Source organism: Sapajus apella, unplaced genomic scaffold (genome assembly GCF_009761245.1).
Source record: "Sapajus apella isolate SASKATOON/1434 unplaced genomic scaffold, GSC_monkey_1.0 scaffold88, whole genome shotgun sequence".
NCBI lineage: Eukaryota > Metazoa > Chordata > Mammalia > Primates > Cebidae > Sapajus > Sapajus apella.
The window spans coordinates 1,632,932-1,654,772 of NW_022437028.1; the positions used below are offsets into that span (position 1 = coordinate 1,632,932).

Sequence of the window (21,841 nt, forward strand, 5' to 3'; positions counted from 1 at the left end):
GAGCCTAAAAACAGACCCATTTAAGTATAGCAAACTGACTTTTGACAAAGGTACAAGGGCAATTTAATGGAGAGAAAATAGTCTTTTCAATAAGTGGTGCTAAAATAACTGGACATATACACGCGCGCGCGCGCACACACACACACACACACACACACACACCCAGAGGAAGGAGAAAAACTTTGGCCTAAGTTTCACATTTTATACAAAATTTATCTCAAAATAGATCGTGGACTTAAATATGAAATATAAAGCTGTTAGGAATAAAGGAAGACAGAAAGCTTCAGGATCAAAGGATAAGCAAAGAGTTTTTAGACTTGACAATAAAAGCAAGAATGTAAAGGAAAGAATCCTTACACTAGACTGCATCAAAGTTTAAAACTTGTGCTCTGAGAAAGAATCTGAAAGAAGATGAATAGACAAGCTACAAATTGGAAGAACATATTTGCAAACCACATACCCAATAAAAAATTAGTGTCTTGAACATGTTAGGAACTGTGAAAAACTCAACAATAAAAATTTTAAATCTAATTAGAAAATGGGCAAGAGACAGTTAGCAAAAGAAGATATTCAAATAACAAGCAAGTGAAAAAGTTTTCAACATTATTAGACATTGGGGAAATGCAAATTAAAACCCCAGTGAGCCATCACTACACACCAATAGAATGGCTTAAATAAAAAAACAGAACCACAATATCACTGCATGCTGGTGAATATGCAGATAAACTGGATCACTGATACAATGCACTAAAGAGAATATGCAATGGTAAAGTCACTCAGGAAGACAGTTTGGTGGCTTCTTAAAACTTAACCATGCAAACACTATACATACTACCCAGCAACTGCACTCTTAGACATTCATCCTAGAGAAAAGAAAACTTATGTTCACACCAAAACCTATATACAAATGTTCATAGTACTTCTAGGAAAACAACTCAGAGGAGTTGTTCAACAGAAGACTGATTAAATAAACTATGGTACATCCATATCATAGAACACTACTCAGAAACAAAAGCAATAGCATACAGCTTGAACAAATCTCTAAAAAATTATGCTGGGTAAAAAGAGAATCCAAAAAGCTATATACTGTATGATTCCATTTATATAACATTCTTGAGATGATAAAATTACAAAAATGAAGAAAAAGTGATTGTTTCAGGAGTTAATGATGGGGGTTGTGGAGGTAGAAGGAAAAGTGGTATGGATATAAAAGGCCATCAGGAGAGAGCCTTTTGGTGATGTGGTTGTTCTGTATTTTCACTGTACTGGTATCACTATCCTCCTTGTGATATTTTACTGTAGTTTTACAATATGTTACCATTGAGGAAGCTAGGAAAAGTGGTATCTTTCTGTTTTATTTCTTAAAACTGCACATTGTACTATTATTATGTACTACTATTAACTCAAAATGAAGAGTTTAACTGAAAAACACATTAGGTGATAATACTACTCATTTACTAGATGAGAAAACAATTCAGTTGAGTTTCAATATATTGCTCAAGGTCATATACTACCAGTAAATAGAAGAAGCAGAATTCAAACTCAGGTCTGCCAGATTCCTGGAAAAAAGTCACAGATTTACTCAGTAGCATTTATGGAAAAAAATGTTTTGTTTTGTTTTGTTTTTTTGAGACAGGGTCTTGCTCTGTTGCCCAAGCTAAAATGCCGTGGTAAAATCATAGCCCACTACAGCCTCAACCTCCCAGGATCATGCAATCCTCCCACCTCAGCCTCCCAAGTAGCTGGGAGCAGGGGCACATGCTACCACACCAGCGAACTTTTTAATTTTCTATTTTGCAGATATGAAGTCTTGCTATGTTGCTCAGGCTGGTCTTGAACTCCTGGGATCAAGGGATTCTCCTCTTGGCCTCCCGAAGTGCTAGGATGAGCCACAGTGCCCAACAGGGAATAAATAACTATCTATTACGTGCAGGGATTATGGATACAAAAATTTAAAACACAGTATAATTCAGTATCTCTAGGATCATATGTTACTATAGAAGACACAGGTGAATAAGAAATTACAATCAGGTGTATTATGTATATACAAGGCTAAGGGCTAGCACTGTTGAGGGTGATCTAGTGAGAATGCTTAGGTGGGAGAGAGGAACCATTAACAAGTATCAAATCAGACTCAGATTGACCTTTTAAGATCACTCTAGCAGGGTTTTGGAGCACTGGAAGGCACCATGAAATGTGGCAGGGAGATTGATTATGAGTCTCCTCTAATAAGTCAGAAGAAAGATGGTAAGAACAGAACTAAAACAGCTCCTTTGGGAAGAAAGATGACTGGCTGGATAGGGATGCCTTAGCTGTGCTAGGAGATATAAGAGGAAGAAAATCTTTGGTTAAGGAAGACAAAATTAACTATACTTTAGAAATGCTGCATTTGAGGAATCTGCTGAACTTCAAGACAGATATCTACCTAGCCATTTAAATACATACCTCAGAAACTCAAGAAAGATATTACGCTAGTTATAGAGCTTTTGGAATCATCCCTTATAGGACATAGAAAAACACATGAAAAAAGAAATTGCTCAGGGAGAATATATAGAATAAGAAGAGAAAGGGGGTACAGGATGAACTTAATTGAAGCATTCTTTTAGAAAGAATGGTAGCTGGGTACCAACCTAATTCAAGAAACAGACAACTGATAAATAATTTAGATGGAAATTCTTACACAGGAGTATGTATGTTTGTGTGGTGGTGGTTTAAAAAAGGTGTTTTATTACACCTATTTTTAATTTTCGAAAGGGATCATAATTCTAATGATCACAAGTGAACAGTATTTTCTTATGCCAATGTTTTTGGTCATGTATTACTTGCCGTTCTTAATTTTTCTTTCTCACTACTGAAGACTGATAAAATCATCTTCCTAAATGATAAACTAGGAGATGGCTATTGAAGATATTTCGCAATGTATTTTTTTTTTTTTACAGTCTTGGACAAACTTCACAGAAGAAATACCTTTCCAACAATTACAAGCTTATATCAAATCAAATGGTCAGTAATTGACAATCAAGAGAGGGATTTCTTCTTTGTCCTTTTAAAGATAATGAGGGAAATTCCAAATTAAAAAGCCTGTATAAGAGTGGCTTTTTAGAGGAATATGAAAACGAGGGTTTTAATTTGCTCTGTAATCATTGCTGACCCTGTGTTTACACTAAGACTTTTTCTCTCCAGGTAAAACTCAGCCCATCTTGATGAGTTTTGGAAAACAAAAATCTCCAATGAAAAATTTTAAAGTTAACCACTGTGAAACAATAAAAGTTCTGCAGAGAATCACTGACATGTAGAGCACTATAAACATGCCAAAAACAAGACTGAGATTTGTTTCTCTTTTTCTTCTAACCTAATAAATACAAGACGGATACCCTTCAATTAGGTATACAGCCTTATATTATTTAGCTTTATATTACACTTGTGCCTTGGTATATGGATGCATTCACTCCTTGTTTGATTGCTAAAGGAATAGCAGCATGGTAATCCAAATGAAGCAATTAATGTTCCTCTTCTTTTTCTTTTTGTGACAATCATTTCTGGAAATGCTTTTCCCCTTTCACATTAGTTTATTCATATGCCTTAACTCTTGAGTTTCAGGTTCCCATAACAGAACATTCAGGATGAAAGGGGAAAGGATAAGAAGGCAGCATACAGTTTTCAGTTATCAAAATTCACAACGGCAAATAATGGACAGTTGGCTTCTCAAGGAAAGTAATCTACTGAGGAAAAAAAAATCCCAAACCACAATGTTTCCCAATCCTGTACACGAAGAGATAATATTTTAGTTATAATAGCTTTAACGGTTAACAATGGAAGTGAGCCTAAAATAAAAAATTGATCTTTTAAATAAAAATACTGTAATTTCAACATAGGTAAAGAAGCAATTTTGCTGTCTTAAAAACACAGCAGAAACAAGTCCACACAGAAAAAAAATGCAGCAAAATTAGATGAAAATGTTCTAAGTTCTTTTTAAACTAGGTGAATGGAAGAAGCATTTTTAATGTGCTTAAGCATATAATCATAAAGAGTATAAAGACAGTGTCACAATTTTCCATCTTACCACATCACAGTTCCATTCTCTAGAGCCTCAGCTTAACTCTACAATCAATATGCCAATATTTTCAACAATCAGATCAGGGAAGGAAGATTTCAAAAGGGAGGCACATGTTAGGATCCTCCTGGAAACCTCATTTTTTGATCTGCAGTCCAATGCCCTACCTCAGAGCTGTATCCCCTCCTGGAAACCTCATTTCTAATCCTGTAAATTTCCAACAGAGTAAGTGACACATCTAAATTCAGGAACAAAAAGATGTCAAACAACCCCAGGTAAGTGAAGATGTATTAGGAAGTACACTTTTCCCCTAAAGCCCAGAAATGGTATGTTAAAATATAGTCAAATTGTTTAACATCAAAATTTTAGGTACAACCAAAATTCATTCATAAAATATAATCCCCTAACAGAGAGTAAAGAGAAAATCTCATACATGGTCAGACTACACAATGGAGATTCTTTCTACAACCAAGTAAGATTACAAATGAGTAAGCAAAGTCAGTTAACTGAAAGAAGAAAAAATAATTCTGAATAAGCAAACCACAGGTAACAGGAAGTGATTGTCAATTTGTTTCAGAAGCAAAAATATATCTAGCCTCATAATAAATAAAACCTTGAAAATTCTCTATTCATTCTAAAGTAGAATATCCTGCCTTTCCTCTTATTGTAGTTTCATTATTTTCCCTCTTTAAACTCTAAATCAGGCCTCCGGAACAGAGTCTGAAGATTGCTTCCTCTTGGTCAGCAGCAATGTCAGATTGCAAGCAAAGAGCCTGTGCTTCATCCAAGAATCTTTAAGCCAAAGGAAATATATTCTCAAATAAAACTTCTCAGCTTCATTCACTTCCCCAAGTGCCCAGAGGAGCCCATCAACATGAGAAGACTGGAGGGAGGTGGAAGGTTTCCCTTGGGAAGAGAAACCATATTGACTTACCTGCTCTGCATACTTGAACTTAACATAGAACCAGCTTGACTTGATCATTGTCTCACCTCCCACCCTCAGAGAAAAAGAAAAATGAAAAGAGAAAAACAAAAAACCCACAATATAGTGCTAGAGAAAAAGCAGTGTGTCAGCAAAAGCTTCTTTCTGATGCTGAGTTTTCTGAAGGATGACAAGTATTCAAAGACAGCAGGGAAAAAAGGTGAAAAAATAGGAAAATCCACTCTTTCAAACCTGGCCTTCTTCCCCTTTATGTTCCTGAGAACCTTCCCTGAGCTCCTAAAACACTGTGTGTGATCTTGCTCCGGAAACTGCACTCCAGGACTGCTTTGCCAAGCTGCCTGCCTCTCCCTCCCTCTCCCTCCCTCTGTGTTTCTCTGTTGGCCAGCTGACAAGAGAATTCCTCATATGGACTTCAACTGCCCTCATCACAAATGACACATGTCAGTAAAGACAGGGGGCAGGCTATGGCCCTGGTACCTCCCAGAAGGACAACCTTCTCCTCCCACCCCTACTCCCATGGGATGAATAATGAATTCCAGCACTTCCCTCAGGACACAGATTAACACCTGGCCAAACATCATTTTGACAAGAGCCTGAGTCTAGGAAAAGGACATTGCCACAGATTTAACCCCATGATCTCCAAAACGAGATCAGGAAATGATCTTTCTCCATGCCTACAGAAGATTATCACACTAAAAACAGTCCAGTCTCTTTAGCAAATAGTGAATAAGACTCCATCTTAAGTTATCCAGCTGAAACAACATCTTCCAACCTCTGGTAGCAGAGATAGAGAAACTGGAACAGCTTTCTCTTACTATTCCCCCTTACTTGTTCTTGTTGACAGAACAGCTCCTAGTATTCAGCAGCAGGAACTAACAGCTTGGAAAAATGATTGACGCTTTATAGACATATTTCTTTTCAGAAAAGTAAAGAAAATATTTTTATTTTTGTTATACTACTACTAACTCATTAAACTTCCAAGAAAAAGTGTGAAATGGCATCAGCACTCAGTTTATGAGATGAAAGAAACAGAGAGGAGGGGATGAAATCAAGGAGCATAGTTTGAGCATACATGGATGTCAGACACCCAGGCATTGCCATGATAAGGTAAATGTGCTCGAGACGTTCAGACACATGGGAAACAGTGATTCCCAAAATTTTAAATAATATGATGGCACATCTCGACTGTCAAATAAAAAGTATTTCCCAAATACAAAATAATTAAGACCCATCTGGATTCAAAAGTGGATTCCACAGAATGCTGTAAACGATTCCTCACCTCTACAGAGAGAGACAACAATGCAGAGGAATTTGGATGTATGATGTTGTCAGCTTCCATCTTCCAAAGCGGTCTGAAAAATTTTACAACTCAGTTGCTTTGTGTCCCCTCTTATTTCTACTGCTGACTATAGTATTATATTTAGTAAGTGGCCTTTATCATTATCAGAAGGGTAAAAATGTACATGGGGGCTCATGTCCCTTTCCTGTTAGCAATGAATCAGGAGCATGTACGACCCACTGTTTTATTTTCCTAATTCTGTGTTGCAGAAGCATCAAAGATGTGGACCTACAAATCCTTCACTGGAGGCACATCAGGCTTTCCTCAGCCAAGGTGTCTGAAGGCATAACATTTGCTGAGACCTAAAATGTCATTTACTAAATGTCTTCATGGAAAAAGAAGCTGCTATTACTTATTCAGCTAAACAGCAGCTTCATTTAAGCATTCAAAATTTTAGGAGCGATTACTACTGAAAGACCCTCCTGAAAAAACCTTATCCCTACATCAAGACAGTCAGTTATTATCATCTTCCCTGTAATAATTTTGAAGAAGCACTGTCCTCTACACTCACCTTAACAGTCAAATACTGTTTCAGCAAAGCGGCTAGACAAGTGCGTAGTCAAACTTCACATTGAAATTGACAGCAAGCGGGTCTTATGAGATCTACGTACAGAGAGGGATCTCAGTGGATTCTGATTCTAGTTGGTAACCAAGTGAGAACACAGACCACAGAGGAGGTAGAAAAGAGAGTCTACGAAATTCACACCAAAAAAAAAAAAAAAAGACCTCTAATTTATCTGAGGGCAATGGCTCTATTCCTACTGGTGCCTCTGAATTCCCTGAAATCATTCTAGCAACCAGGTATTCTTTTTGTCCAGGAAGCCCTTATGTTCCTCCCTCATAGTCTCTTGTCCTTTAGATTGACACTTAGCTGTAACTTCCTGCAAGTTTTCCTTATCCTCATTCCTAAGTCTGGGTTGGGGGCATCTATAGCATACTGAACTTCTCCCCTCATTAGCACTTATCAGACAATTTCATTGCTGCCTGTTTACTTCTGTTCATATCCCTCTGAACTGGAGATCTCTTCAGAGCAAGTGCCCATTCTGCCTCAATCACAGTTAGAATCTGTGCCTTGGGCACTGTGCGAAGACACAGTTGATGCCTCACTAGTATTTGCTGGATGGTTGGAAGGAAAAGTTAGATTCCTTAGCATGAATGGAGATGAGACAATGCACGTAAAGTCCTTAACACATTTTCTCCAACACAACCAAGTTTTCTATTAATGTTCACTATCATTGTAGCCATGGAGACAGTGGGGAGCATTTGGAACTATCACCTAAAGGACAGAAAAAGTAACTCGGTAAATGTATTGATGGGCGACACTGAAAAAACTAACAGATGTTGAAGTCCACTGATCTATAATAATAGTCCAGACAGAGTTGTGATTCTTCTAAGGGGAACACAGGCTCATGAGGGCAGACAAGTGGCATGCTGCTGGGAGGAAATGGGCAGCACAAGAGCTTCAGGGAACTGGGGGTACTAACAAGGAAGGTGGTGAGGGGTGAGGGGATTATCCAGGTACTACAAGCTGGACAAGGGAAGAAGTGAGGCTATAGGAGCTCATGGTCTGCAAAAACAGTTAGGTGTCCAGGGTTTCACAGGAATTATGGGGCTAGGGGGTGAGGTGACAGAGTGACAACTGACCAACTGTACTTAGAGACATGATGGCAAAAAAAAAATCATGTCTTCAGGAAAGACTGTGAAAGAGTAGAGATTTTTAAAATGTCAATCCATTTCCTTGTGATCGTTCCTACTTTGTCCTAAGTCCAAAAGCTCACAGAGAAGGGGAAAAAGTAAGATAATGAAAGATTCCAAAAAGCTAGAATCTGGGTAATCAAGTAGTTAAACTCATTCATAGGCTTTGTGAATATTCTACCTGGGAAGGGACTTTAAAAGTTCACAAAAAGCAGTATTGCTTAATCTTTAGCATGAGGACCCCTTTAATGTAAAAAGAAATAATAAATTCCCCATTGACAACATACTAAATTTTAGCAGTCATTCATTGATCAAAGAAACACAAAATGTAAGCATTTAGTAACGCTTTTAAATGAATTTATATTATATTAGCCATCCCTTCAACAAAGGCCTAAGGATAGTGTGTATGCAAATAAGTAGCACTTGTGCCCTATTTCCTGTCCTGAAAAAGGCTGTACCTCCCAGGTTGCTAATTGACCTGGATCAAATACCACAGTGATAAAAGAAGTAAAGCCTGGAGGGTAAAGTGACTTCACCAAGGTCTCACAGCTGATCCATGGCCGAGCTGGGTCTACAAGCCTTCCTGGCTCCAGCATGCCACTGCATAGAAGAGTCTTCCTGAGAAGACAGTAACTGTATTACGCATTTCAGGTAATACAGTAGGATTGTGGAACAGTAGGAACTACTGACAACATTAAAATTTTCTTAGAGCTAAAGAGAAGAGGGACACGTTCTATTTATTTTATCTCCCAAATATCTAATAATTGCATGAGTATAAGACATTACTTAATGGATAAGAAGGAGGGAGATCAACCTCAATTTAGGAGCAGATTATTGGTTTTATTTTGTTTAAAGCATATTAAGAGAGGAAAAAGAAATGAACTAGTGGCAGCAGAGAAAAAAGGCTGCTTTATAGGAGAGTACAATGCATCAGGCAGGGGTTACACCTAAAAGCTTTGGAGGCTGAAGGCCCTTGGTTCCAATCCCAGCCATGGCAAATGCTGGGTATAATTGCAAATAATCACTTATCTCTCAAACTGAAGTTCCCCATCTGTAAACTGAGGGTAATCAAACCTATCTTAACATGAGTATTCCTGTGAGAATTAAATAGGCTCATAGCTGTAAAGCAGTTAACAGAGCTTCAGGCTCACAACTGAGCTTGATAAAATGTAACCACAATGTCACCTTAAATGACATCACAACTTCCTAACCTCTGCTTAGTAGCTACAGTCAGCTAAAGACCCTTATAGAAATATCACTTCTTAGACTTCGTTAGAAACTCCACCTGGTATGATAGAGCCTTAATTATCCTCTGATTAAGTCCAAAGCCTGACATGCTATAAGGAAGAGAAGAAGAGGACCAGAGAGGACACCAGAAGTCTACCTGGTGCACTTGGAAGGTGTAAGTGGCTAAAGATGCTATAGTTTGTGAGCTGCAGGACAGTTATCTCCTCCAACAGGAGTGTGTTCTCTAATTTATCCTTAATGTTTTCTGGAAAATTAAAACTCCATAAAAACACACATAGAAAAACTATCAAGTAAGCCTTTATTATTATTATTAATAACTTATTCTTAACTATGAAACCACAACCAAGACAGGCTTCCGCAGCAACTTATTTTCATTTCCTGGCATAAACTCCTCCTTCCACTTCCCACCCGCCTTTTTTGTTTTGTTTTAAACAGACAGTTTGCTGTTAAAATGGGATGATCTATGTGGAGGAATTGCTTCAGCTGCACAAAAAGAATTCTCCACTGCAGCTGTACTTGGAACACATCATTTCCTCTGGCAGAACATCTGAATGCTTTTTAAGAGAGTCTGAAGAGGTACGATGGGTGCTCAAGGACTTTCCCTTTCCTCAGCCAACAGAGCTGGTCACAGCTCTGACAAAACCTCCAGAAGGATTCATTCATCTATCAAAAACCACGTCTTCCATCCTTTGCATGTGCTTTTCTTCTTCTAAGAATGACTTTCTCTCTCTTTTTCAGCCTTTCTAGTCCCTATCCAAGCACGCACAGGCATTTATGCATGAGCTGTGCACACATATGCATATACACATATACTCATGCATGCACACATCTTAACTCAAAATTCTCTCAGACCTGAACATTTTACAAAAGTCTCCCTTGACCCTCAAAGAAAGAATTTGCAAATGACACAATTCAGAAATTTAGCTTAACAGTAAAGCTTAAAATAAGTTCAACTGCAATACAAACTACAAAGATATAGCTGAATTATAAACAGAACTGTTTCTATCCTACAATCTGCTATTCAGCAGAAAAAGAAAGCCCCATGCTCTTTCCTACTCATTACATCCCACGATAAATGGGTACTCCCTTAAATCTTTAGGGAGACGGAGAAGTACATATCATCTGAGCATTTCAGGAGGCAGGAATCATGCCTGTGTTATCTGCATCTGACCTCTTCTCTGCTCCTAAGAGGCACAGGGCCTAGCATGAAAGAAACCAGGGCCCACTGCCAAGAACAGAATTAAATGGCATCAGCTCCAAGCTTAGTGGTTTCTAGAGTCCTTAAGGGACTCTAGAAAGGCAAGAGGCCGATCCAGGATTCTGAAGGTGGGATAATGATCTCAAGGGACACGAAGCCATCTTGTAGGAAGAGTTGAGGATGAGAACCACCTCTATAAGGGTCAACTTCAGGGCTCCTTCTCCCTGCTACAGTGCCCACTTCTGGATAACGTTTCTCCCTTGTCATACTTACCATCAGGGCAAGCAGAAACAAGCTATGACAGAGTTGGATAGATGAATTATGTCCTGCGATTTGTTGAAGGATAGCAAATAGTGCTCAATGCTTGAACCAATCACCTTCCAGAGGTGCTCCTTGATACTTAGAATTCCTTGAGGTTGTATGAGTTTTGTTATTTTGTTTTCCTCAGAACTTTCCAAAAAGCACTCAGAAAGGTTCACCTGCTTAAGATTAAGTTAAAGGGAGGAAAACATGCTAAAATCAATAATCTTTTGAGAGGAGGAGTTACATAGCCTTATAATGTGGGCTCTATCTCTGTAAGCAATATGTTAAAAAAATTTCATCATTTTTCTATTATAGAAATATGTCCACTTGTAAGAACTAACTGACTAAATTGGCCTGATATCAGGGCAGAGAATTTTGAGCTAAGAACTCACTCTGGAATCTGTCCATATTTTCATTGCTATAAAAAGAGAAGAAAACAGACGCCCATAGTGTGAAAGGAACAGTTACATATTCAAAGGAAATTATAAAAATATACTAAGATTACAACTAACAACAGGATCAATGTTGAAGACATTTTCCTAAAAGGTTCCTAAGAATAGGTATATTATGATCTATTTTAAAATATAAAAGTAAGCTCTGTCATAATCACCTTGTCTATCTGTAAAATGTATACACCCAAATCACTCATATTCAAGAGATAGGGCAGCACTTTAAACTTCAGAACTTGTCAGAGGTAGAGGGAGTTATACATTTTACATAAACGATACTACAGATTGCTGATTGTTCCATCAAAATCTCTACACCAACAGAGCTGATCCTTGCCAGTTACATTCAAGACTCTGTAGAGACCCTGGTAGCCCAACACAAAACATAACAATTTTACAAAAATAATGCGGTATCTGATGCACAAAAACAGGTAACCAACAATACATACTGAAGAGTTAGTGAACACATGGACGGTAAACTATTCTCCACAAAGTATACCAGAAGGAACGATATAAACAACACACATACACACACCCCCAACACACACGCGCACACACACACAGATCTGAGACTGAAATCCTAGGCAGTCTGGTTGAGAAGACTAATGGTACATATAAGAAATGACTTAAGAACTCCTATTATAAAACAACAAATCCCAAAAGTGCAAATCAATATACCACACACAGAAATTGAAGTTGATGAGCATCTAGAAAGCAATAAGAAGAATTAAAGGTGGACAAGAAGAACTTCTAATGAAAAGGAAGCTTTGAAGAAAATACAGAAGCTGATTAGGTCCATGGAAAGGGACAAGACATTCCAGGTAGACATAAAACACCTAAAAAGCAAAAGATAACGGAAATGGTGATCTTTCCCATCAATATATATTTCACTGATTAACTCTGCATGTTCATCTCTGCAACAATTGCTTTTGGAAAATGACTGATTCTGAAGTTTGATACTGTGTCTTTTCATAAAAATGTGCGTGTAAATACTTATTTCTATATAAAAAATCATATACCTACCCTCTTCATACACAGAATTACACAGATAAATGGTAGCCAAGTTATTTTAACTGGTTGTGCAGTATGAATTCAGAATGATTATAATTACAGTTTCTCTTTTAAAATGAGGTTTTGTTCTTTAATATTCATTGACTACTAGCTTGCTTCCCACACACAACACATTATTTACTCTACAGTGGTTTGGTGCATCAATTATGGTAATAGTTTGTGAATAACATTCACATTATGGAAAAATGAGCCTGGTTACTTAGCTCTCCCTCTGGAAAATTGTCACAAACATATGTATCATCTGTCTCTACTTAGAGTGCAGCAATTAGTAATTATAGCTGTGTATACTTTTTTAAAGCCAAGGGGGAAAATAGACCTGAAATGTCATGTTTCCAAATGTCCTTAGGATGTTATCTAAAATTATTTTGTTTGAACTCTAGTTGAAAAGAGAAAATGCAGTCTGACAAAATTTTGAACTCTAGTTGAAAAGAGAAAATGCAGTCTGACAAAATGAAAAATCACTAATAGCATGCTGGATATGAAGAAATAGACAAAGCATCCACAAATGATATCACCTGCTGAACAATTCCTTCTTCATCCAGACAGATTAGAAAGAAATAGACCATGGGCTATGGGAGGCCTGACTATAGCAGCCACACTGTGAAGCAAGACAGGCTCAGATTTAGACCCTAGTCATATATTCTCTAGCTCAGTTAAACCATTATTCATGGAGTGCCTTCTATATACCAGACACAGTACAGGATTCTACAGAAAGAATCAGTAAGATAAAACAATTTTTCCAAAGCTTACTATGTACTAGGGAACCAGCAGCATAATCAATACAATTTAGTATAAAGTATGCAGATTTTAAAAGAGGTTTAAGATAGAGGAATAGTTTAGAAAGGTATTTCTGTTGGCAGAGAAAGGGGATGAGAGATATAAAGCTTTTCCAAGACACAGACTACTGAGTTGCAGTGACAGGATGATATAGAAGATCATGATCCAAGAAAGAAAAATCCTGGGTGAATCCTAGTAAGGGAGTCCAAGATCCAACAATGTGAATGGATACTTGGCAAGTGGAGGTGAGGGATAATGGGGAGGAGGCCAAAGACCTAGGAAGCTTGGTTTTTGATGTTCATCTACATAGATACTGAAATTGTCCAGATCACACATTACTTAGCTTCTCTGACTCCAAATTTGTAATTTCTACTCATTTGTAAAGTGAGAAAAATGAAACTTCCCCAAATATTTTTGAGAGAACTGAATGCGACTATTCATTAAGTAACTTGCATAGTTTCTGGCACCAACAGGCTCCCAAAAGCTCTTTAAATATTAGCACTTTATTGTAACCAAGAAAACATTTAGAAAAAAGACAACAGGAATAATACAAGGGTTCTGAAAAACAGAAAGGTAGAGAATAGCAATCATAATAGAAAGGACAGGGTAGAGACCATGAAAAATCAATAGGTGCTGTTCTTCCACACTGCCGTAAAAGACCGATCACTTGAGGGTCCAGAATTTCTAGAGGCAACAGGCAAAATTTGGGACAGCTGATTACTAACAGGAGACCAGAAAGTATTTCCTTTTGCACAGGTGAAATGTGAGAATTTACAGTCTAGTACAAAATAGCTCCGGTGTATATATCACAGAAGCAACTAGAATTTGGTCCTCGCCAAATGTCATTCCTCAAGGAATACTCTGGCTTTCCTCTTTCCAATGCCAAAAAGAGGCAAGCAACCACAAAAACAATCCAGTCATACTGCCTACCTGCATTATCTGAGGACTCGTTAAAAATGTACTTTCTCAGGCCTTCCCCAGGTCTACCAACTCAGACACCTTGTAAGTGGAGCCCAACAGTAGGTTCAACAAGCCTTCTACATGATTTTGGTGCCGGAAAAAGTAGGAGAATCGTTAATCTACTGCCATCTTGTAGTTGCAGAGTGACTATCTGAAGCAGGCCCAGAGAGAAGGTCACACACTGTCAGTCTCTGGACTCCTAGCCCTTTGTCTCCTCCTTACACTACATAGTGTAAGTAGAGACATAAGAAGTAAATGTGCCCAGTTGTGTTGCTCTGCGCTTGCTCTACTGCACCTTCACTTGGCCCTGATGGAAGTATTTTCTTGCAAGCAGGCACATGAGATAGAAGCCAAACAGCCCATGGCTCAGTTACCATGCAGTGGCACCAGAAGCAAGTCCTGATTAGTCTTCTAGAATAGAGGTCCATGCCTTTTTCCAGTAAAGGGCAAAAAAGTAAATACTTTAGGTTTTGCAGGCCATACAGTCTCTGTCATAACTATTCGACTATGCCATTACAGCTAAGAAGCAGCCACAGAAGATACATAAACAAAGGTATACAGCTATGCTCCAATAAAACCCGATTGACAAAAAAGATACAAGGTCAGGTTTCGCTGCTGGGCTAAACTCTTATTGCCAACTCTTTGCTGTTGAAGATGGCTGGCACACAGCAGGTGTTCTATAAATACTCTGGCAAACGAATAAATAAATAAAAGAGTGGGGACTAGCTGTTGCTGCTCACAACATCCATTAATGCCTGTCCTTCACGCTTTTTTTTTTTTCAGTACTTCACCACCAGGGCTGTTATATATACTTACTTGTGTAGGCTATACCTGCAGAAGGATGAAGGGCTGAAGGGGTGCTGAATTCCATCCCACAACCCATTTGCCAAACCATGTTTCCTAGTACAAGGCTGCTATGCCAGGAGAAAGGGGAGACTTTTCATAACCTGCACAAAGGCACAGGCCACTCGAGAAACTATGTGCCCTTGGAACTGAATCGACTAGGGAGGGTTGTTATCTAATTTGCACACAAACACCCTCTCTGTTTCACTTCCTTCCTGTGTCCTCATCTTTTCCTTCTTCTCTTCATCTAGACCCCAACATACCCATGAAGAATTACTAGATGCCTTTACTGGTAGTTCTCCAGAACAGAAACAATCTCCAAATGTTTTCAATTAAGAATCTTTATCAATACAAAAAAAATTTCTAATATATTGCCCTGATATATATGTAACTATAAGGCATGGATATATTACATATATCATAAAATATACAAATAGACATAAGGAATGATATAAAGATAACATGAACACAATTTTTAGTGTTTTAGCCAACACAATGATATTAGCTAACATCTCAGGGTACAGCATCCATTTAGGACAAGGTAAATCATTAACAATCATAGATATCAACTTAAGTTCCAACTTGTTAAAATAGTTTCCATTTTTTTGGCTGGCTTCCTACTAGATACGACTATATAGTTGCTGTTTTTTAACCCACTGATGAGGCTGATAAGGAGCTCATTTTAAAAAAAGAAATGTCAACTCTGTCATTTTCCTGCTGTTGTCCTGTGTTTACATTCTCTTATTCCACGGTTTGACGGAATTTTAAAAATCACTTGCTCTCTGCCAGTTGTGGTGGCTCCCACATGTAATCCCAGAAACTTGGAGGGACAAGTCAGGCAAACAGCTTGAACAGGAGTTTGAGGCCAGCCTGGGCAACATGGCGAAACCCCATCTCTCCAAAAAAAAAAAAAAAAAACTCAGCCAGGCGTAGAGGTTCACACCTATAGTCCCAGCTACTTGGGAGGCTGAAGTAGGAGGATCACTTGAGCCCAGGAGGTTGAAGCTGCAGTGAGCTGTACTGCACAGCTCTGCACTCCAGCCTGGGTGATGGAATGAGACCCTGTCTCAAAATAAAAATAAAATCACTTGCTCTCTTTGCCAAAAGTAAATAATATAACCCATTAACATGCTTTATGAGCCACAAACTGGAGCATACCACACAACAAAAGGCTGATGGAGTGTGCCACTTTGTCAATTTCCAGTCTTCCTTCCAGACCTGCCACACCCTACAGAGCAGAGGACTGTCTTATAGCCTGAGTGACACTGCACTGTCAACTTGGATATTATGTAACAACAACATTTAATCTCTTCCTTAAGATGAGAATAAATCTAGATATAATTTTGATCACCTTTTTGGTGCACCAATGGATTATCCTAAAAATCTTGTAAGGAGTTGAGGGGAAAGACCACATACCTCATCTTAAAGATTTCCACTCTACATCACTGTTTCAACTGCAGGTGACTGTGATTGTAAAACCAATTTAGTGAGTAATCACAATTATGGGTGTGTATTAATAGTGTAAAACAGAAAAGAAAATATTAGCGTGTACTGCATGTATAATGAAACTTTCAGTTTTATATGAGTACATGTAAGCACAGTTATGTATACGCATTTGAGCATATGCATATGTATGTATTCTTGATGACATAAACTGTAGTTGTAATTGTGTGGGCTGGCACAAAAAAAAGTTTTGAAAGCCATACTCTAGGTGAAAGATTTGGAAGCTCCCTGGGATGAGATGCCAGCACAATAGTGTGGTCCAAATGCCAGGTGAAGGGAAGGAGAGAAGGCAAAGCAGCAGCTGGGGTGTGCTGGAAAGAATACCAGGCCTAAGTGAAACTGCATCTGAATGCCAGCTCTACACTGTCTAGGTGTGTCAATTAGGGGAGACACAATCGCCAGACCTCTGCTTTCTTTACCTAAAAAGGGGGGCTATGATACTTACGAAGTTGCGGGAGCTACTGGAAATCATGACTGTCACTAGACGATGTCCATCTCACAGTAGGTATTAATATCAAATGATAATTGTAGGGTAAACACACCTGAGAGCAATAAGTGGAGCATATCTTCAAAACGACCCTGTGTGGAAGATGCACCTGAAGGTGTATGTCGAGCTAGACAGTCCCAGAGTGGCTAATCCGGAGACTCAAGGAACATCTGAGCCCCATTGCCCATGCCAAAGAACATGGGCCATATAGAAAACTGAGGCCCTAAATTCTGGGTTAGATGCAAGTTGTCAGGTGAAAGGCATTAAGGGGAGGATGTTAAGTGAAAATGCTATATAAACTGCATGCTGTTTGCAAAGTGGCTGTGGTTTTCCTGCCCAGCCCTATACCACTGAGTGGTGTGGGTATGTTGTCCAGCCTGGCACCACTGGACTCTCTCCCTTTACGTAAGTCCCTAATGAAACACCATGTTTCGTTTACTGGCTCTGGGTCTCTTCTTCTGGGCCTCTTGAACCTGGTGCCTTCCATACTGAGATGAATAGAGGTACAGCACAACAGATGAGTTCTTCTTAAATTGGAAAAGTAGAGAACCTTGTTATGGAAGCTTAAACATGCAACAAGACATACAGGAAAGATGACCATAGGAGAAGGCACTGTCCAGAGCTTTATGCATCCCAACCTAACTGGCAAGTCCTCTTTGACAGCAGAAGAGATAATGCTTTGTAAAGGAATACAGATGTTCAGAAACCTGTAATTACACCCTCCCCTCCCTACCACCTCTGAACACACCCCTGAGGCTACAGAAAATACAAGCAAAAAAACCAAAGAAATGAAATACTGTTTTAAAAAACAGCCCCTCTTAATCTCCAGCTTCCTACAGCACAGCTTTCATTATTCATGAAGACAGCCTAAGCAATTTGTAATCAATATGCAAAATATATTTACTTGGAAAATCAGGAAAATTCATATGGTGTTACAGAACAAATGCAAGTTAATTTATGTAGAAATTCCAATTAAGAGCTGTTCCGGCCACCATGATGGGTTCTTACAGACAACCCCCAAAATCCACTTGGTTTCTCAAAAGGCTAGATTAGCTTTAATAATCCTAAAATATTAGACAACAACCATAAAACCCTTGCTCAGTGCAGACTGAAGACCACAAACGCCACTACTGATTGAACTGGGATCACTTGAATTTCTGAAATAGCCCCAAAGATAAAGGTTCTAAACCTAATGGTTAGGTCGCTGACCAGCTTTATGACCTTGTGTAAGGCAAAACTTTAAACTTCTCTTTTCCCATGTACAAAATAATGAAGCTGTTCAAAAATAACAAACTGGCAGTTCTATTTTATTTGGCCAGCACATTACTTTTTAAAAGATGGTTTTGAGAATAAGGCACCATTTCCCCAGCAACTGGAGAGGCCAAGGCAGAAGAATCGCTTGAAGACCAAGGCAGGAGAATCACTTGAGCCCAGGAGTTCAAGGTAATAGTGAGCTATGATCATGCCACTGCATTCTAGTCTGGGCGACAAAGCTAGACCTCATCTCTAAAAATTAAAATTAGGCCAGGCATGGTGGTATACACCTGTAGTCCTAACTACTTGGAAGGCTGAAATGGCAGGATTGCTTGAGCCCAGGAGTCTGAGGTTACGGTGAGCTATAATATCATCACTGCACTCTAGCCTGAGCAACAGAGTGAAATCCTGTCTCTAAAAAAAATTAAAAATTAAAATAAATGGGTTTGAGTATACAATATTGCTAACAGTAGTCACTATCTGGCATAAATGAAATTTGCTAAGAGGGCAGATATTAAGTATTCTCACTACAAAAAGAAAATTGATAACTATGTGGAGTGATATATTGATTAGTTTGATTGTGAATATTCACAAGGTATATTTATATCCCATCATCAAGCTACAGACCTTAAATATACGTAAACACTTTAATTATTTAATAAACACTTTAATTACTGAGATAAAAAACACCTCAGTAAAGTTGTGGGGTAGGGGTAGGGGAACAGAACAAACACTCTGTAGTCTGTCAGAGGCTCCACCTCTCCCTAATAGAGAGGAAATCATAAGGGAATGGCCGCACAAATATGTTATCTGCTCAGCTGTGAGGTATATGCAAACAGATCTAGGGGAAGGCCAACCCTTGACTCTAAAGTAGGAATTCAATAAAGGCCCAAACAATTCTTGTTTCAGGGGAAAAGGAGTTGGGGGGTACTAGTATTACCTTCAGACCTCTCCCTCAGTAACTGACCTAAAGTTAAGTACTCAGTCAAGCTTGTAAAAAAAGAGAGACCAAGGTATTTCTATGAAGAAATTTCTACAAAAAGAATTTCTAATGGCTTATATATCCCAAGAGTTCTAATACCTCTGCCTGCAGTTTCCACTACTGGCTGGCCACCCTTCCAATGAATGGGAAATAAATAGAAGACTGGGTCTCCCCGGATGTTGGAGAGCATTCCAGCTGCTGAGCACAACCTGTTTGTAATTTTCTACTTAACCATCAGAATGTAAACACAAACCTTCAGAAAAACAGGCCCTGAAACTTCCTCCTGACTGCTGTTAGTGGTTTCTTTAATCTTTTAAGCTCTTGGGCTTAATATAGCAGCTGCCATCAAGAGTATTTATTGCTGCTGAGGATAGAAGGAAAGAAAAAAAAAAAATCATACTAACTTCAGAAACATGGATTTCCATCCTGCCAGAATCCAGGCTAAACGGCAGGGGTGAAGGGGACACAGTGATAATGGGAATCAGAAATAATCACCATGTGGAAGCAGACTGGCTTGAAAGAGACATCAGGCGTGTCTAGTGTGCTTAGGGAATTACTCTTAACTCCTCGCACCCACCATTCTCCAGTTCCAAAGCTAAGTGTCATCCTTTTAGGACAAGATATCTTAACAGAGTTCTTATCAAACAACACTGAGATAGGTTTTATGTAAACAAAGCACAAGAACTCTTCTCTAGAACATGCCACTAATTTAGGGGAGGGAAAAGGAAAATTCAAAATTTAAATATTCTCAAATGTCATGGCTACACAACTTGGGAATAAAAAGGAACATGTTTCTTGTCATCTAATGCAGTGATCCTCAAATGTGTACACTGATTACAAAACAAGGGATCTCTATTTGTGGCCTGATGTAAGCACAATATTTCTTTCAGTTTTGGTGTTAATATAGTTAACACTACATGAAGACATATGAGTTCCTCTTAGTCTTTAATATGTGTTTGCTTAAGCATAAAATTAATATCTTACCAAAAGCCTCAAGTGAATAGATATGAAAGGTAGGAAGATACGCCTGCTGTGCCTTTTGTGTGTTTATATTGTGACATCGTATAGCTCCTAATACATTCCCACATTTTCCAAGAAAACACACAAGGAAACATGATCTAGTCCATTGCTACAGTTTTGATAATTGGGAAAAATAAGACCCACAGAGGCAGAAACTCATGCCCAAAGTCACACAACTTCGGTATTTAATCCAGTATTACAACTACTAGTTCAATGGAAGGTACTTTTCACTAATTTACCATGATTCTGAATACTTAGGTTTTAAATAATAGAGGTAAACAGAAAAGCTTACTACTTAATAATTAATTTCCTCCTCAGAATTGCCCAAACCTTGCCAACCTGTGAGGGGAAGTCCCAGTACACATGCTGCTGCCCATGAACTATCTGCATTTGGAATCACATTAACATCTTAATAATTTACTGAATATTCAGCATTTATTACTTTCATTTGGTTAATTTAGTATCATTTTTCCATCTTTAAAATAAAAACACAAAAACATTTAAAGGACAAGGTAAACACTACAAATGTAAATTTACACTTTAAGACTTTATTAGTTTTGGAAGCAAAAAAACATAAATATTATCCCTTGAGAGAAAAATTATAAAAAAGAGGGTTCACCCCTCAGAAATAAAAAAACTGCCATAAAAATGCAATAAAATAATTGGCAAATAAGGTACCTAGAATTTAAATCTGATTACCTTCTCATTAGGTAAATTGAGTAAAAAACAAAAAATACAACATAACTGAAACAATCTGGTTTTCCTTCTTTCTAAATTAAACCCAAGGTCTTTAAAATCGGTTTTCCAGATTTTGAGCCAGGGAAAGAGGGCTTCAAATGCACCCAGCACATAAATAATCAGGAGTTGAAGTCACGTTTTTCCTCTCTAAAATAACGGCCCTTTTTTCGTATATCAATAGTTCATTAGCTAATGGACACCCCTAATGAATTCCTGTTGACGGGAAAAATCAGCTACAATCACGCCTCGCAGTGCAACTCCCACAGGAACAATGAAAACCCAGCTGCCATCTTGGAATCCTGGAATGGCTTCTTCTGATGAGGCCCCCCGTGGTCATTTTAAAAAGCATAAAAGTGTTCATTATCCCACAGGCTGTTTCTCAAACAGCCTTAGTTAATTCTCTGTGTGGATTTGCTGAGTCGTCAAAAAAGCCAAATGCAAAACGGAGGGCTACTGTCCACTATCTCTGGTATTAGAGAGGCTTATCATATTCACCCTCAATTTTCCATGGTTCTAGATGCTTTATCAGGTAGCATCAACTCTGCCTGGCCCTGTCATTTCAGAGCACAAACTGATGATAAGAAAATACAATCCTGATCACAACAAGAACTGAGAAACTACAATTCTTCCTGTTTTCAAAAGACTAAAAACTCACAGTGCTACTCTAGAAGCATAACAGCCTGAAGACTAAAGAGTGGACCAGTGGTTTGGAAGGAGGTTCAGATCACCATACCTCAAAATTAGCAATAACAACTTAGGAAGCCATTTTAAAGAGGTTCTGTTGACAAATTTTAAAAACTTTTTTTGCTAAGTACAATTGCAACATCATTGAAACCTGCAATAAAATATTTATCTAAAGCAATCACTGTTGGAAATGAAAAAAGTTCTTCCTTGCAAATTTACTGCCATACTCACTGCTATAATCTTCTCCAAATCTACCCTTTCTTCCCCACTCCTCATGAGTAAGAAGCCTTTTTCTG

General features: G+C 38.4%; 1 protein-coding gene across 5 annotated transcripts in view; it reads right to left on the bottom strand.

Annotated features, from left to right (window-relative positions):
• Window positions 1–21,841, bottom strand: part of AUTS2 (activator of transcription and developmental regulator AUTS2) — a 1,216,826-nt gene that overhangs the window by 834,997 nt on the left and 359,988 nt on the right. Inside the window, exon 1 of one of the 5 annotated variants that reach the window (XM_032254887.1) lies at window positions 4,989–15,708. The exons of the other annotated variants lie outside the window; for them this stretch is intronic. Within the exon in view, the coding sequence (XP_032110778.1) occupies window positions 4,989–5,036 (48 nt within the window). The 5' untranslated portion in view covers window positions 5,037–15,708. Of the gene's footprint in view, window positions 1–4,988; window positions 15,709–21,841 lie in introns of those variants that run through there. 5 annotated transcript variants of the gene reach the window in all.